At 40.9% G+C, this 16,428-nt stretch overlaps 1 protein-coding gene across 2 annotated transcripts in view; it reads right to left on the minus strand.

Annotated features, from left to right (window-relative positions):
• The window catches only part of tmem168b (transmembrane protein 168b), a 171,876-nt gene extending 165,390 nt beyond the window's left edge, over positions 1-6,486 (minus strand). For both annotated transcript variants that reach the window (XM_043709525.1, XM_043709527.1), the window contains exon 1: positions 6,261-6,486. In XM_043709525.1, coding sequence (XP_043565460.1) covers positions 6,261-6,435 — 175 coding nt within the window. In that variant the 5' untranslated portion in view covers positions 6,436-6,486. The remainder of the gene's footprint in view (positions 1-6,260) is intronic.
• Between the last annotated feature and the right edge of the window lie 9,942 nt (positions 6,487-16,428).

Consider the following 16,428-nt stretch of genomic DNA (forward strand, 5'->3'; position numbering starts at 1 on the left):
GTCTGGTGGTGAGGGAGCGGCGATGAAGGAGGCCCAGGACCTTCATGTCCTCGGCAGAGTGGGAGGGGGAGTTGAAATGTTGGGCCACGGGGCGGTGTGGTTGATTGGTGCGGGTGTCCCGGAGATGTTCCCTAAAGCGCTCTGCTAGGAGGCGCCCAGTCTCCCCAATGTAGAGGAGACCGCATCGGGAGCAATGGATACAATAAATGATATTAGTGGATATGCAAGTAAAACTTTGATGGATGTGGAAGGCTCCTTTAGGGCCTTGGAGTAACCATACCAATGCAGGGCCTAGCCAAATTGACCAGGTAAGAAATTTTTAACAATGTAATTTAAAATTGACGCATAAGTGTCCAGTTCTCAGGCAGCTGGATTTGAGGTAGTCAATACAGCTATAACACGTTTCTTCAATTCGCACTGACTTTAACGCAATTGTAAGAATTAGACCTTTATTTGTAGGACGTGAGCTTTCCTTACCTATACTGGCTATAACGCAATTCTGATGCCATTCGCTTCAATGGTGCAGCTATTGTGCAATTTTCTCGTAATGCGAGATGGCATGTGAGCAGGACAATCGTGTTTTATCAGAACCAACTGTACTCTAACTGCTTATCGAAATCTCCAATTCAGTCCGTGGAACTTCAGCCGCACCAATAACCCAAGTTTTAAATTCAGGAACCCTTTCAAATTAAACGATCACCTTCTAGCTGTTTGACTACTTTGCAGCAATATGAGCCATAAAGTAACATGTGAAAATCCAGAAGGGTAACAATCATGTAAGATATACCTGAAACATCAAATGCCCACTGGTTACTGTAACTCAAATACTTAGTGTATAATGCAACGTGAAAATAATTTTCTTATTTACCTAGTTCTAAAATAGTCTCTGTACACTGTACTGAAAATTTAAACTATTGCTAAGAGATGCTTTGCCTATGGTACAGGCCATGGGATCTTTGATCAGCAATTAGTCAAGATGAAAAAAATTCTGTGAAGGGACTGACAGTTTTAAAAATGCTAATACAGTTGACTGCAGAAAGTGTTCTGCAAACAAACAATATTTCAATAACTAGTCAAGTAACATGTAGTACATGGCACCTAAGTGAATATTTACCTAATTACTTAATTTACAATTATGAATGGACACATTTCCTCTATGAACAAAAAACCCACGAAAAGAAAACTAGTACAGCTATGGCTAAGAGTGTCACCCAGAATTGAAAAGACATCATTTTCTTTGGAAAAAATCAGCAAAGGGTGATAAAGAAAGTGATAAAGGAGTGAAAATGAGAGTAAATAAGAAAAAAAAAAACACAAAAACAGACAATAACAGTTTTAACAAGCACATAGAAGGGAGAAATTAGCAAAAGTAGAGGCAGAGACTGGAGAAATTATAATGATGAATGAGGAAACAGTAGAGATATTAAAGAAAATGTGTCATGAAGAACATGCTAAAAGTTATGTGGAAACAAGGATCTGATGAGACTGAGAAAATTTTAAATAACTAATATTAAAGTTCTTTAGAAATTATAGGGATTAAAATCACACTAACCAGAGAACCTCATGGCCGATACTTCAGGGTTTCAAAAGAGCACATGCATGTATTTTGATCTTCCAGAATTTCCCATATTAGATTAATTAGATTACTTTACTTACAGTGTGGAAACAGGCCCTTTGGCCCAACAAGTCCACACCGAACTGCCAAAGTGCAACCCACCCAGACCCAGACCCATTCCCCTACATTTACCCCTTCTCCTAACACTATGGGCAATTTAGCAAGGCCAATTCACCTGACCTGCACATCTTTGGGCTGTGGGAGGAAACCGGAGCACCCGGAGGAAACCCACGCAGACACGGGGAGAATGTGCAAACTACACACAGTCAGTCAACTAAGGCTAACCACTGTGCCACCGTGCCGCCATATTCTATGATGGTACCAGTAGATTGGAAGGCATTAAATGATGGTTAAGAAAGGAAAGTAGTGTGGAAAAAAAATGAAACCATAAACCAGTTAAGCTGGTATTAGTGGGTCAAATGCTAAATACTACTGACAAAGATGCATCCATCAAGAAATTTGCAATGGACCATACTTTGCAGTTAGTGGTAAAACATGTGTATGCATCACTAATCTTGGTGGGGAGAAAAAACATCAGTCCACACGGTCCTACATGGTGGTTTAAATCTGACAGTAAATCAAAGAGATCTTTTAGGGTAAGGCAGCAGTAGAGAATGTGGAGGCTAAATCACTGAAAACGTTTAAAAGAGAAGGTAGATAGATTTTTGAAATAATTGGAGAGTTGAGGACTATGAGGAGGTTATTGAATGGTCAGGCAAGCTTTATGTGCAGAGTGGTCTACTCTTGCTTCTATTTCTTATGTTGTTATCCCGAGGGACTGCCTAAAAAGATTTTGTTGTAATGTCAAAATCATGGCAACTAATTGCACTACAGAAGTATCCAACAAAACAGCAATGCAATAATAATCAAATAATCTATATTAATGCTACTGGTTGAGCAATAAACATTTTTAAGACACTGGGGAAACCCCTTTAATCAGCTTCAAAATAATGTCATGGATCTTTCACATTTATCTCAGACATAAAACATGCTTAGGCTTCACACTTTATCTAAAAGATTGCACTTCTTAACCAGTGCACTGGAGTATCCACCTAGATTTTACACAAAGGCTCTGGGGCAGGACTTGAACCTACAATCTACTGATTAAGGGAAGCATGCTCCCCCATACAATGAGTGGCACTTTGTTTTTTCCAAAGACCTTCTCCTTTGAAAAAAATCAACATACTAATAATATCATCCATGGCTTTTTTTGCAATCTTTCATTCTAGTTCCAAGTATACAGCGCCTTGAAGCTATATAGACTGGACAACTAATTATTCATCAAAACAGTAGCTGACTAAAGAGACTTCAGCTGTCTACTTCAAAACCACTTGCAAAACACTACTACAGTGTAATTAATGTAATCATCACTGTTGGAATTTTCCATTTTTGACTGACTTCAATTTTACATTCAAGTATCTATCAATTCCCTCAATACAATGACGGTCATAATAACATTGTTCACTTATAACAAGTCAAAATTCAACAGCTAAAAATGCAGGTAAATTAATTGCTTGTTCTAATCCTAATAAGGTATTTCCATCAGTCAGTGCTACAAAACATGCTGCTGGATTATTGTTGAGCCAGCCCTTCAAATTTGGACAATGTTAAGACTACAGGGTTGCACATTTGTTGCTCAAAGTGATCTCAAAATGGGATTATCAAACATGTGAAAGACTTAAAACAGCAAATGGAAGACTTCAATGCTCTACTTTATCAAGCATCAACAAAGAATATCACGCTGACCTACACAGTGTGTTTATTAGTTAATTAAGACCTTGTGCTGAATATGCAGTGTCTCTTTAGAATGCTGAAGTTACCCAATAACGTGTACAAGCTCAAAACTGTTCAGAATTGAGCAATGAAATTTATCGTCCGAAATGTGCAAAGATACATTGACACAGTCAAACAACTGAATGTGTTCCCTTGATGAAAGGCAGAAGCATTATTTCTCAATATCCTGAACAGACTCTAGAATTCCACCTGTCAATGTCACCAACTCTTGCTACAACTACACAAAAGTAAACATGCAATGGAGCTAAGGATAAAGAGAACATCCCACAAATAGGACACTGAACAAATAGACCATAAGAAGTCCAATTCATCACTTTATAAAACTCAAACATAATTATGCAACTGAGAACTTGAATGTATGATCTATGAACTTTAACACAAATGTGCAGTGCAGTTAAATCTCATTTATCTTTAACTGTTATGAATTATGATTACTTTATTTATTTCCAGTGTTAATTCAACACCGGTCAACATGACTTTTCTAAAAATCACGTATGTCTCTATCAACATGGGACAATTTGAGAAGTTACTGATGTACACCAAAGATAGAACAAGCAGGTTGCATAAAGGGGAACTAGCAGTTATGGTGTATTAGACTTCCAAAAGGCATCAAAAATGGGGCCGCATAAAAGGTTACCACATTAGTTAAGTGTTTACAGAATGGGACAAGGATCAATGCTGAGACCTCGAGTATTTACAAACTTGCTATGGACTTGGATGAAAGAACCATGTATATAGCACAATGGGTGCTTTTCCACATCAATAGGAAAAGAATATTATCTAAATCGAGAAAGAATAGTCTGTCACAGGGTGATCTGGGTATCCTTGTACATGAAACGTAAAACATTGGTATTCAGGTATAGCAAGAATTAGGAAGGCATTTGGAATAGTGCATGCTTTGCAAAGGGAGTGAAGTATGAAAGTTGGGAAGTTTTATTACAGTTGTACAGGGCTATGGTGAGATCACAACTAGAATATGCCATGAAAATGAGAAGGTTTAATGCACTGATCCCTAGGATGAACAAATTATTTTATGAGGAAAGGCAGAGCAGGTCTGACCTCAATACTTATTGGAGTTTAGAAGATTCGAAAGGTAATCTTATTGAAGCAAAGTTGTGAGCAAGCTTAACAAGGCAGATAGTGAGAGAGAAGTTTCCCGCTGAGGGGCAATCTACAACCAAGGGGCATTTTTCTGAAATAAGGAGTCTCTTTTTCAGAATGAGTAGGGTTTTTTTGTTTGAGTGTTGTTAATCTTTGGAATTTACTATCCTAGGCAGCAGTGGAGGCTGTTTTGTTTTGAAAAAGGGTCAGGCAGGAAAGCGATTAAGGTTTACAATTAGATCAGCTATATTCTTATTAAATGACAAGGAGCCGAAGAGCCTGTTTATGCAAGAAACACTTTTTTGCATAAAATAATTGTCCAAGTTCTCTCACAAATACAAAGCATTTCAAAAGAACAATTATTTATTTAGGTTAGATTTACAACTGCTATTCTCAAAACAGTGAATTCAACATACACTAGTACTCAGCAATGCTTCATGTTTATAAATACAAAATATAATGAGCATGCTTTGTTTCAAAATTTTTATCTGATGATTTTGTTTGTTTCATATTTGGTCTGCACAACTGTTTTTCTTTTACAAATAGCCAGTATACAAATAACCATCTCCAAGATCCAGATACATGCAAACTCCATAATTTTGCAAGCCTGCGTCATAAGCTCTATAGAAATTAGCACATCATCCAGACAGGGATCCTGGAAGCCAGAAGTGCCTTCTATTTGAAAGCTTTCACAACATTCCTTATATCAACTTGTACTCCACCCCAGCAATAAGAGGCTAATGCTATTTCTGGACTAATACATGTTTTCGTATTAGCCCTGAGAACATGTATTGTGTAGTATACCACCATCAAATGCATTTCACAATTGAAGTATATTTATGATGTTTCCCTATCAGATAATAACAGGATTTTTCTGGATCTCTCTAGCATAAACAACAACGCAACCAACTTATATTACCATCAGGTAGACAGCAGATTAAAAGTTCAGGCAGTTTTCAAAATTAATCACTAGCCCCGACGGTGCAGCCCTCTCGGTGAGCCTGACACCGAGGTAGCCGTCAGCCTCCTCCATACTGGCGCCTGATCGGCTTAGTGTTCTGCAATCTCAATATAGTGAATCAGAAATTCTCACAGCATTCTGACACTGATTCAGCTAACGGGTACAAGCATTAAAATAATTCAAACTTCTAGACCACAGCCCCTATTCCTCTATAAAATGTGATAAACGGAGAAGGCAAAATATAATGAAAACTTGACAGTGCCCATAACTCACTTTTTGAAAAATATTTATTGGGCAAGGAAACTAACGGAATCAGTAATTGCTTCAGGATCACAAAATCAATTAAAAGATGGCCTAACAAAAAAAAATGTAAGAGAAAAATACTATGGACGCTAGAATGTGAAATAAAAAGGATTGAAGAAACTTAGCAGGCCTCGCAGCCTCTGCAGGGAGGAAAAACAAAGGTCGTGTCCAGTATAACACTCCTTGAAAAGACGAGTACTTGTTTTTGTCTGTATGACACAAATAGGAGGATTAATACATGGACTGAAAGATAACTGAATGACAGCAAACCGAATGAGAAATCAGTGATCTGTCGAGTTGAGGTTGTAACCTCCAGTGAAGTAGCACCGTGAGCGAGAGGGTAGTGGGGGACCGACCCACTCCCCAGCCCAGCCCACCACCCGAAGACTCTTCAGCGGGGGGTGGAGGGGGAGGGGAGGGGAGGAAAGCGGGCTCACTGCCTTCATCCAAACCACCCCACCCCCCGGCCCTTCGCTTCATTATCACCTTCTCGATATTTCTTGCGCAGTTTCCTGTGGACATTCTTCACTACACCAGAGAGTTTCTCCTGCTCCCTCTTCCTGTCGCCTTCCGAAGCGGCCACCGCCTGTTTGCTGACGAGCCCCGACGGTGCAGCCCTCTCGGTGAGCCTGACACCGAGGTAGCCGTCAACCTCCTCCATGCTGGCGCCTGATCGGCTCCGCTCGGCAATGTTCGGCGGTGCTCGGCTCAAGCCCCGCCCTACACATACTCCATTGGCTGAGGCGCGCTGACTGACAGTGGACCCTGTCTGGTGACGTCAACGGAGTTGAAAAGTGCACGGGTCAGGTTTGTGGGGGTGGAGGAATGGGGCAATGGGGAATTGGGGGGTAGGGAGGATGAAGCGATGGGGCAATTGGGATTGGGGAAGAGCTCTGCCTTAAGGTAGCTTATGGGGTTCCTGCTCATACTGATGCTTCATCCTCAGGCTGTTCTCCGGGCAAGGTCTGGCTGGCTGTTGTCTTCTAAGCCTCACGGGCAAGAGTAAGGATGGAGGTCCCAAACCTAACCTCAGCTAAAAAAGGAATTGATTCTCACTGTTTACATGAATCAGACCACCAATTACAGTTTTACAATACAGGAGGCTACAGTTTGGTTTCAAGATTAGAGTGGTGCTGGAAAAGCACAGCAGGTCAGGCAGCATCCGAGAAGCAGGAAAATTGACGTTTTGGGCAAAAGCCTTTATTCAGGAATGAGGCAGGGAGCTTCCAGGGTGGAGAGATAGATGGGAGGGAGGTGCAGTAGGTGAATGGAAGTGGGGATGAAGGTGATAGGTCAGAGAGGAGGATGGAGCCTACCTTGAGTCTTGACTCTGATCCCCATCATCTGCAGTCCTCACTTTTGCTCTACAGTTTGGTTTCAGTTCAACATCATTGACCCAAACTGAACCAGCTGTATGTGCTGTGGCAATGAAAGCTATCAGAGGTTGGGTATTTAGCTATAAGTGGCTTACCCCTTAATTCCTGAAAACCTCTTCAGTATCCAAATTGAGCAAGTTGGGAGTGTAATGGTTATAAGAACTAGGAGCAGGGTTAGGCTGTCTGGCCCTTAGAGCCTGCTCTGCCACCCAAGATCATGGCTGATCTTTTTGTGTGCTTAGCTCCACCTACCACTCTCACCATATCCCTTATTTCCTTTATTGTTCAAAAAGAATCTACTCTAGCTTTATCTAATCCACAGATTTACAACCCTCTGGGTGAAGAAGTTCCTTCTCAATTCAGTCCAAACGCTGCTCCCTCTAATCTTGAAGCTATGTCTTCTTGTCCTAGTTTCACCTACCAGTGTAAACATCCTATCTACTTCTATCTTATCTTCCCTTCATACTTTTATATGTTTCTATAAAATCCACCCTCATTCTTCTGAGTTCCAATGAATATAATCCCAGTCTACTCAGTCTCTCCTCATAAGCCAACCCCCCTCAACTCCGGAATCAACCTAGTGAATCTCCACTGCACACCCTCTCGTGCCAGTACAAGGAGACTGGTGTGACCTCGCCAGTACCCTATACAGCTGCAACATAACCTCCCTGCTTTTAAACTCAATCCCTTTGGCACTGAAGGACAAAATTTCATTTACTTTCCTAATTTCTTTGTTTTACCTGCAGACCAACCTTCTATGATTCGTGCACAAGGACACCCAGATCCCTCTGCATAGCAGCATGCTGCAACTTTTTCCCATTTAAGTAATAATCCCTTTTACATTACTCCTCCCAAAATGGAGGACTTCACTTTTATTAACATTGTATTCCATCTGCCATGCATTTAAAACATCAGTGATCCCCTGCAAAGTTTCACAGTCCTCTGCACACTTTGTTTTGCCACCCATTTTAGTGTCATCTGCAAACTTTGACACACTACACTCCAAATCATCTGTATAAATTGTGCATAATTACAGTACCAACACCGATCCCCTGGGGCACACCACTTGTCACTGATTGCTTGCCAGAATAGCACTCATTTGCCCCCATTGTTTGCTTCCTGTTAGTCAATCATTCCTCTATCCATGCTAATACTTTACCCATAATGCCATTCATCCTTATCTTATGCAGCAGCCTCTTGTGTGGCACCTTGTCAAAGGCCTTTTGGAAATCTAGATGCACCACATCCATTGGGTCCCCATTGTCCACCTTGCTCATAATGTCTTCATAGAATTCCAAAAGATTTGTTAATCTTCATGAACCTTGCTGCATCTGCCCAATAGGACAATTTCTATCGAGGTGTCTTGCTATTTCTTCCTTGATGATGGACTCAAGTATCTTCCCCACTACAGAGGTTAAGCTAACCGGTCTATAATTTCCCATCTTTTGTCTACCTCCCTTTTTAAACAGTGGTGTCACATTTGCTATTTTCCAATCTGCTGGGACTGCTCAGAGTCCAGTGAATTTTGGAAAATTACCACCAGTGCACTTGCTATTTCTCCCGCCATCTCTTTTATTACCCTGGGATGCATTCTATTAGGGCCAGGAGATTTGTCTATTCTTAACTTCATTAGCTTGCCCAACACTACCTCTTCTGTAATAATGATTGTTTCCAGGCCCTCACCAACTTCATCTCTTTGTCAATTATTGGCATGTTGGTAGTGTCCTCCACTCTGAAAACCGATGCAAAATACCTGTTCAATGCCTCGGCCATTTCATCATATCCTATAACTAAATGCCCCTTCTTATCTTTTAAGGGACCAATGTTTACTTTATCTATTCTTGCTCATTTTATATATTTATAGAAACTTTTGCTATCTTACTTTATATTCTGTGCGAGTTTTTGTTTCTCATGTTCTACCTTACTTTTCTTTATTGCTCGTTTTTTGGCTTTCTGTTGACGTTTAAAGTATTCTCAATCTTCTAATTTCCTGCTGTTTTTGGCCACTTCCTTCTCTTTCAATTTGATAGCCTCCTTTATTTCCTTAGACACCCATGGCAGATTGCCCCTTTTCTTACAGTCCTTCCTTTTCACTGGAATATACTTTTGCTGAGCACTTGGAAAAATTGCTTTGAATGTCTTCCACTGCTTGTCAACTGTCTCAAAATATTTGTTTCCAGTCTACTTTAACCAATTCTTCCCTCATTCTATTGTATTCTCCCTTGTTTAAGTACAGGACCCTGGTATTGGATTTTATCTTCACACTCTCCATCTGTATTCTAAATTCCACCATACTCTGATCTCTCCTTCCAAGAGGATCCCTCATGATGAGGTCATTAATTATTACTGACTCATTACATAGGACCAGATCTAGGATAGCTTGCTCCCTTGTCAGTTCCACTAAATACCGTTCAAAAAAACTATCACTGATACGCTTAACAAATTCCTCCTCAAGGAAGAGCTTTTGCCTGAAACCTTGACTCTCCTCTGCTCGGATGCTGCCTGACCTGCTGTGCTTTTCTCGACTCCTCTTCAAGGCTACCCTGACTGAACTGGTTCGACCAATCGGCATGTAAATTAAAATCCTCCATAATAACGGTTGTACCATTTTTACAGGTATTAGCTATTTCTTTGTTTATTACCTGCCCCAATGTGATGTTATTATTTGATGGCCTATAGACTATGCCTAACAGAGACATTTTGTTCTTAGAATTTCTGATTTCACCCAAACGGATTCAACCTTATTCTCCATAGAACCTATATCATCTCAGTACCACCCTGATGTCATCCTTCAATATCAAAGCTACACTGCCTCCCTTACTTTCCAGTCTGTCCTTCAAAATAGTCTGGTACCCCTGGATATTTAACTCCCAGTCCTGACCATCCTGTAACTATGTCTCTGTAATGGCTACTAAATCATACTCATTCGTGATGATTTATGATGTTAACCCATCAACCTTGCTACAATTGCTACAAGCATTCAGGTAAAGTGCCTTTATGCAAGCTTTATTACCCTCATGATTTCCAACATCTCTAATAATACCTCCCTAGTTATCATTCCTTTTTACTTCTTTCATATTTTGCTTTGAACTTAAGCCCTCCAGGACATGTGCTAAACTGCTGCTTACCTTTTTAGTTACCGTTGTACTTCTTGTCATTTTCCCTTTCCCTTCCCCCCAACTCACTAGTTTAAAGCCCTAGTGACCACCCTATTTATCCTTTTCGCTAGAACACTGGTTTCATATCGGTTCAGGTGGAGACCGTTCCATCGGTACAGACCCATCCCCCCAATTCCAAAACTGATGCCAATAACCCGTGAAATGGAATCCCTCTTTCATTTTTCTTAAGGACAATAGTGAAGTTCAGTTTTTACAAAAACTCAATAAGTTTTTGTGTAAATCTATCTGATGCCAGCCACAAAGTACTTTTAAAATTTTATTTTATTTGATGATAGCTATCATAGCCTGTTTTATCAATAAATATATCCTGGATATCACTGTACACTTATGACATAATTCACTGTGAAGGATCAAGTAGTATGGAGAGGGAAGGCTGCTTGTGACTTGTAAAGTGATACTGGGAATAAAATGACATTGGCCCAGATTTTCACCACAATAGAAATCCTCTCTGCCATTGCAAAGGCAGTGAATCCAATGAGAAGGGCTATCCTGGACCTGAAATGAGAACTTGTTGAATTTCTTAAATGTACAATTCTGGGATTCCAGATTAGTTGTTATGTGACCTCCAGAGGGACAGTGGGATTCCAGGCTGAGTTGGCAGCATGTCTTAGACCCTCCATCTTTGTCTCCAAGTTGCTGGATTAAAGATGCCTACAACTTTGCCTGTAGGAAGGAATACTACAGGCCCCAGCTCACCAAGAAAACTGGAACAGAGCACTAAACTATGGGAAGTTGTAAACTACATGAACTGTTTTTTTTAAACATCACTGGATTTACCAAAGCTTGTCACTTAGAGCCATAGAGGTGTACAGCATGGAAGTAGACCTTTTACTCCAAATCGTCCATGCTAACCAGATATCCTAAGTTAATCTTATCCCATTTGCCAGCACTTGGCCCATATCCCTCTAAACCCTTCCTATTTATAAACCTATCCAGATGCCTTTTAAGTGTTGTAATTGTACCAACCTCCACCACTTCCTCTGGCAGCTGATTTAATACAAGCACCATCCTTTGCGTGAAAAATTTGCCCCTTAGGTCTCTTCTAAATCTTTACCCTGTCACCATAAACCTATGCCCTCTAATTCTAACATGTCTTGTTATAACCTATCCCCTTTCCTGTCATGTCTTCCTTAATTTCCTGAACACGTGTATGTATGCGTGGTGGAGTGAAGCATTTCCCTTGGTAATTTAATTATTCATAAATCTTATTTTTGATTTTATTTTAAATGATTCTATTGTAGGGCTTATATCGAAAAATAAAAATCTGAAAACTAGTGTTTTAGGAGCACTCTATGATCTATCTCAGCAAGGGATGGGTGTTAAATGGGAAAAACAAAATTTAAATTCACTACCTTGTCCATAACACTAATAAAAGTTTCACTTAATGTCTTGATAGAACATCACAGCAGTATATGTCATGTGATCAGGAGAATTTGACATTTAAAGTCAGTAGTTAGTGGTAAACTGTGTGTACTATCTTGAGTATCAATACCCAAAAAATTTCAGCAAAAAAAATTTCAAGCCAGTTCTGTGATTGAAATAATCTTGGACATTTTTACTAATATGCTGCATCATACAAGCAAAAGAACACACAACCCTTTGATACTTATCACATGCTAAACAAAATGCAGTTGACGGGTGATTTTATCTTGAAGTACAGAAAAATCTAATTGAATCATATTAGTGAACCTAATTTACATTTATTAATCTGTTTTCCTGGGAACACACACTCTCCCTTTGGTGTCATGAGTTGAAAGCCTTTCCTCTGAAGTCTGTCTTTAGTTTTCAAGGTGACCTTCAACTTTTAATTTTACAATGTCCCCTCAATACTCTTAGCTCCTCCTACCAGCCTGGCTCTTCTTTCCTGTTTCCCCTGGCAATCCTGATTTTTCTGCAACATTGATGTTACTGAGGAGCCAAAGATGGAGGGTGGTGAGTAGAGGTGAAGATATTTGTGAGGGGAAGAAGAGATAGAACTTCCAGGGGTAGAGGGTGAGCAGTACCAACATTGCAGAACCAGGGCTGGTGTTGTTGTGAACAGGTGCATCTGCAAAGTTGGAGGAAGATGGGGCTTGGCAAGCCCTAGTGCAGGCAGGTGCAGTGAGAACTGGGGTGTGTTTTGATACTCATCCTAATGTAAAAAGCTGTGCTTCTAGCAAACCTTATGCTTTTAACAACCAACTCTAACTAAAACAGTGCAATTAACAGGGTAAGTGTAGAACAACACACTGATAGTAATAGATCATGAATGTGGGTCCCACACAGCTATTTTTGACAAACCGGGCGTTCTGTGTCCCCGATAAAGCTGACTTCCCAGAACTCATTGTGCTTTTGTGGTTTTCAATAGCAACAAATAGCATCTCAGCATTTTCAGTATTGGTGTGGTGTTAAATGTTAATTATACCCTTAAGGAAATCTGCTGAGGATGTACAATAGGAGTTAAGTCATAACGAAACAGAACAAGTGATATCAGGGTGTGTGTGTGAAGTGTCTGAGACAGGCTCAATCTTTTGACTATAGTTACGTTCAATGAAACCTGTTAACTTGCACTCTCACCTGAGTTTACTGTATGGTAGCAGCAGCATAAAGACCTAGGGACACCAGGTTGTTGTCAGAAAACAATAAAAATAAAAGAATTCTCAAAGAAAGGCCTGCAGCAAACTCGGAAAGAAGCTCTGATTGAAAGAGAAGAAACAGCAACAATAACAAATTCACAGCAGAATTGGAGAGAACAATCTGGAGATAGTCAGTCCATGAAGGAATTCTGTGATGAATGACCCACAACAGGTAGAGAACTGTCAAAATCAATCACTCCACAAACTCATCTCTAAACTCCAAAACCTTGGTCTCGGCTCCCCCTCTGTAACAGAACCCTCAACTTCCTGACCCATAGACCGCAATCGGTACGAATAGGTGGCACACCTCCTCCACAACAATCCTCAACATCAGTGCCCCGCAAAGCTATATACTCAGCCCCCTACCATACACCTTATACACTCCCAACTGTGTGGCCAAATTCCGCTCCAACTCCATTTACAAGTTTGTGGGCATCACCACCATTATAGGTTCGATCTCAAAACAACAACAAGACAGAATTCAGGAAAGAGATTGAATTCTTAGTGGCATGGTGTAAAGACAGCAATCTCTCCATCAACATCAGCAGAATGAAGGAGCTGGTCATTGACTTCGGGAAGTGGAGTGGAAGACCTGCCCCTGTCTGCATCAATGGTGCTGGGGTGGAGATAGTCGAAAGCATCAAGTTCCTGGGAGTGATGATCACCAACAATCTGCTGTGTTCCACCCGTGTCGACACGATGATCAAGAAAGCACAACATCATCTCTACTTCCTCAGGAGGCTAAGGAAATTTGGCAAGTCCACAAAGACTCTTACCAAGTTTTATAGATGCACCATAGAAAGCATTATATCCAGATGCATCACAGTGTGTTATGGCAACTGGACTTCCCAAGACCGTGAGAAACTGCAGTAAGTCATGAACACCGCCCAGTCCATCACACAAACGGGCATTCAATCCATTGGCTAAATCTATACTTTCCTCTGCCTTGGGAAAGCAATCAACATAATCAAAGGCTCCTGTTACCTGGTTATACTCTCTTCCACCCTCTTCTTTTACATCTTCTGTAGGCAGAAGATGTAAAAGTTTGAATACACGTAAAAATAGATTCAAGAGCAGCTTCTTTCCTGCTGTTATCAGACTTATGAATGGACCTGTCAAATGTTAATTTTGATCTCTCTGCACTTTCTCTGCGGCTGTAACATTGTATCTGCACTCTGTTCTGCTACCCTGATGCACTATGTATGACATGATCTGCCTATATTGCACAGAAATCAACACTTTTCACTGTATCTCGGTACATGTGACAACAATAAATCAAACTCAAAGTCAAACTCAAACTTAGGCATGTGTGGGGAAAGCATTCCATGCTGCAAAGCGCCAAGACCTGTCAGTCAAAGAAAGGAAGAATTGTAAAAGTCACTGCCAATTGTAAAACTCATAAGTTTCGGACAAAGTCCAGAGCACACGCATGGCATGAAAAGAGGGAAAATAAAAGCCCGCAGCAGGGAATGCAGCAAGCTGTATAATCACTTGGCTGAGTGTAAGCATGAGGTGGACTGCAAAGTTGTACTACACACATTCAAAGTGAGTCTGGAGAATTAAAAGCGGAAATCAAGAAGATCGTAGATTAATTGTACAAGTATTTTGCATGGGTTTTCTTCATATATATATATATATATATATACAAGTAATATCCCAGCCAAAGATTGAATTTTTTGATTTACAGCTAGAGAAATGCTAATCAGCAAATTGTTGGAACTGTGGGTTGGCACATCCTCAGGTCCCAATGGACTTCTTCCAAGTAGCCTTAAAAAAGTGGTTAGTGAGATAGTTGGTGTGTTGGTTTTAATTTTCCAAAATTCCCTCGAATTACGAGGAAAATTCCATTAGATTAGAAAATAATAAATGCAACTCCCTTATTAAGGGAGGCAGTGGCATGATGATATTGTCAGTGGACTAGAAATCCAGAGATTCTGGCTCATGCTCTGTTTCAAATCCCGCCATGGCAGATGGTGAAACTTGAATCAATGAAATTTTCCTAATCACAAATATAAAACTATTGTTATAAAAAACCCATCTGGTTCACTAATGCACTTGAGGAAAGAAAATCTGTTATCCCTATCTAGTCTGGCCTCCATGTGATTCCAGACCCACAGCAATATGGTAGACTTTTAACTGCCATCTGAAATGGCCCTAGCCAGTCAGTTCAGTTTGGGTTTCGCCAGTACTGCTCAGCTCCTCATGTCATTCCAGCCTTGGTTTAGATTTGGCCCAACAAGTCCTCACCGACCCTCTGAATAGTAACCCACCCAGACCCATTCCCCTACATTTACCCTGAACACTATGGACAATTTAGCACAGCCAATTCACCTGACCTACACATCTTTGGATTGTGGGAGGAAACTGGAGCACCCAGAGGAAACCCACGCCAAAACAGACAAATATGCAAACTCCACACAGACAGTCACCCGAGGTGGGAATCGAACCCGAGTCCCTGGTGTTGTGAGGCAGCAGTGCTAACCACTGAGCCACCATGCTGCCCCATGCTTGGTTCAAGCATGGACAACAGCGCTGCATTCCCGAAGTGAGATGAGAGTGACTGCTCTTGATATCAAGGATATGACTGTTGCAGTTCCAGGACAGCTCTACAGGAGTTCCTCAGGGTAGTGTCCTAGATCCAACCATCTTCATTGCTTCATGAATGACTTTCCCTCCAAGTTAAGCCAGAAATGGGGATGTTCACCAATGACTGCACAATGTTAGGCACCATTCCCAATTCCTCAGATACTGAAGCAGTCTGTGTTCAATGCAACACATTTGGGTTAACAAGTGCCACAAAATACCAGGCAATAACCATCTCCAATAAGAGATCATCTGACCACCACCCCTTGCCATTTGATGTTATTACATTCACTAAATCTCCCACAATCAACCTCCTGAGGTTTACCATTGACCAGAAACTCAACTAGATTCACCATATAAATACAGCGGCTGCAAGAGGAGGTCAGAAACTAGGAATCTAGGCAAGTAAGTCATTTCCTGACTTCCCAAACCTTTCCACCATCTACAAGGTCCAAGTCAAGAGTGTGATGGAATACTCCTCACATGCCTGGATGAACATAGAACATAGAAAAATACAGCGCAGTACAGGCCCTTTGGCCCTCGATGTCGCGCCGATCCAAGCCCACCTAACCTACACTTGCCCACTCTCCTCCATATGCCTATCCAATACCCGTTTAAATGCCCATAAAGAGGGAGAGTCCACCACTGCTACTGGCAGGGCATTCCATCAACTCACGACTCGCTGAGTAAAGAATCTACCCCTAACATCTGTCCTATACCTACCACCCCTTAATTTAAAGCTATGCCCCCTCATAATAGCTGACTCCATACGTGGAAAAAGGTTCTCATGGTCAACCCTATCTAAACCCCTAATCATCTTGTACACCTCTATCAAGTCACCCCTAAACCTTCTTTTCTCCAATGAAAACAGCCCCAAGTGCCTCAGCCTTTCCTCATACGA

The sequence above is a fragment of the Chiloscyllium plagiosum genome, chromosome 19 (genome assembly GCF_004010195.1).
Source record: "Chiloscyllium plagiosum isolate BGI_BamShark_2017 chromosome 19, ASM401019v2, whole genome shotgun sequence".
NCBI classification, from domain to species: domain Eukaryota; kingdom Metazoa; phylum Chordata; class Chondrichthyes; order Orectolobiformes; family Hemiscylliidae; genus Chiloscyllium; species Chiloscyllium plagiosum.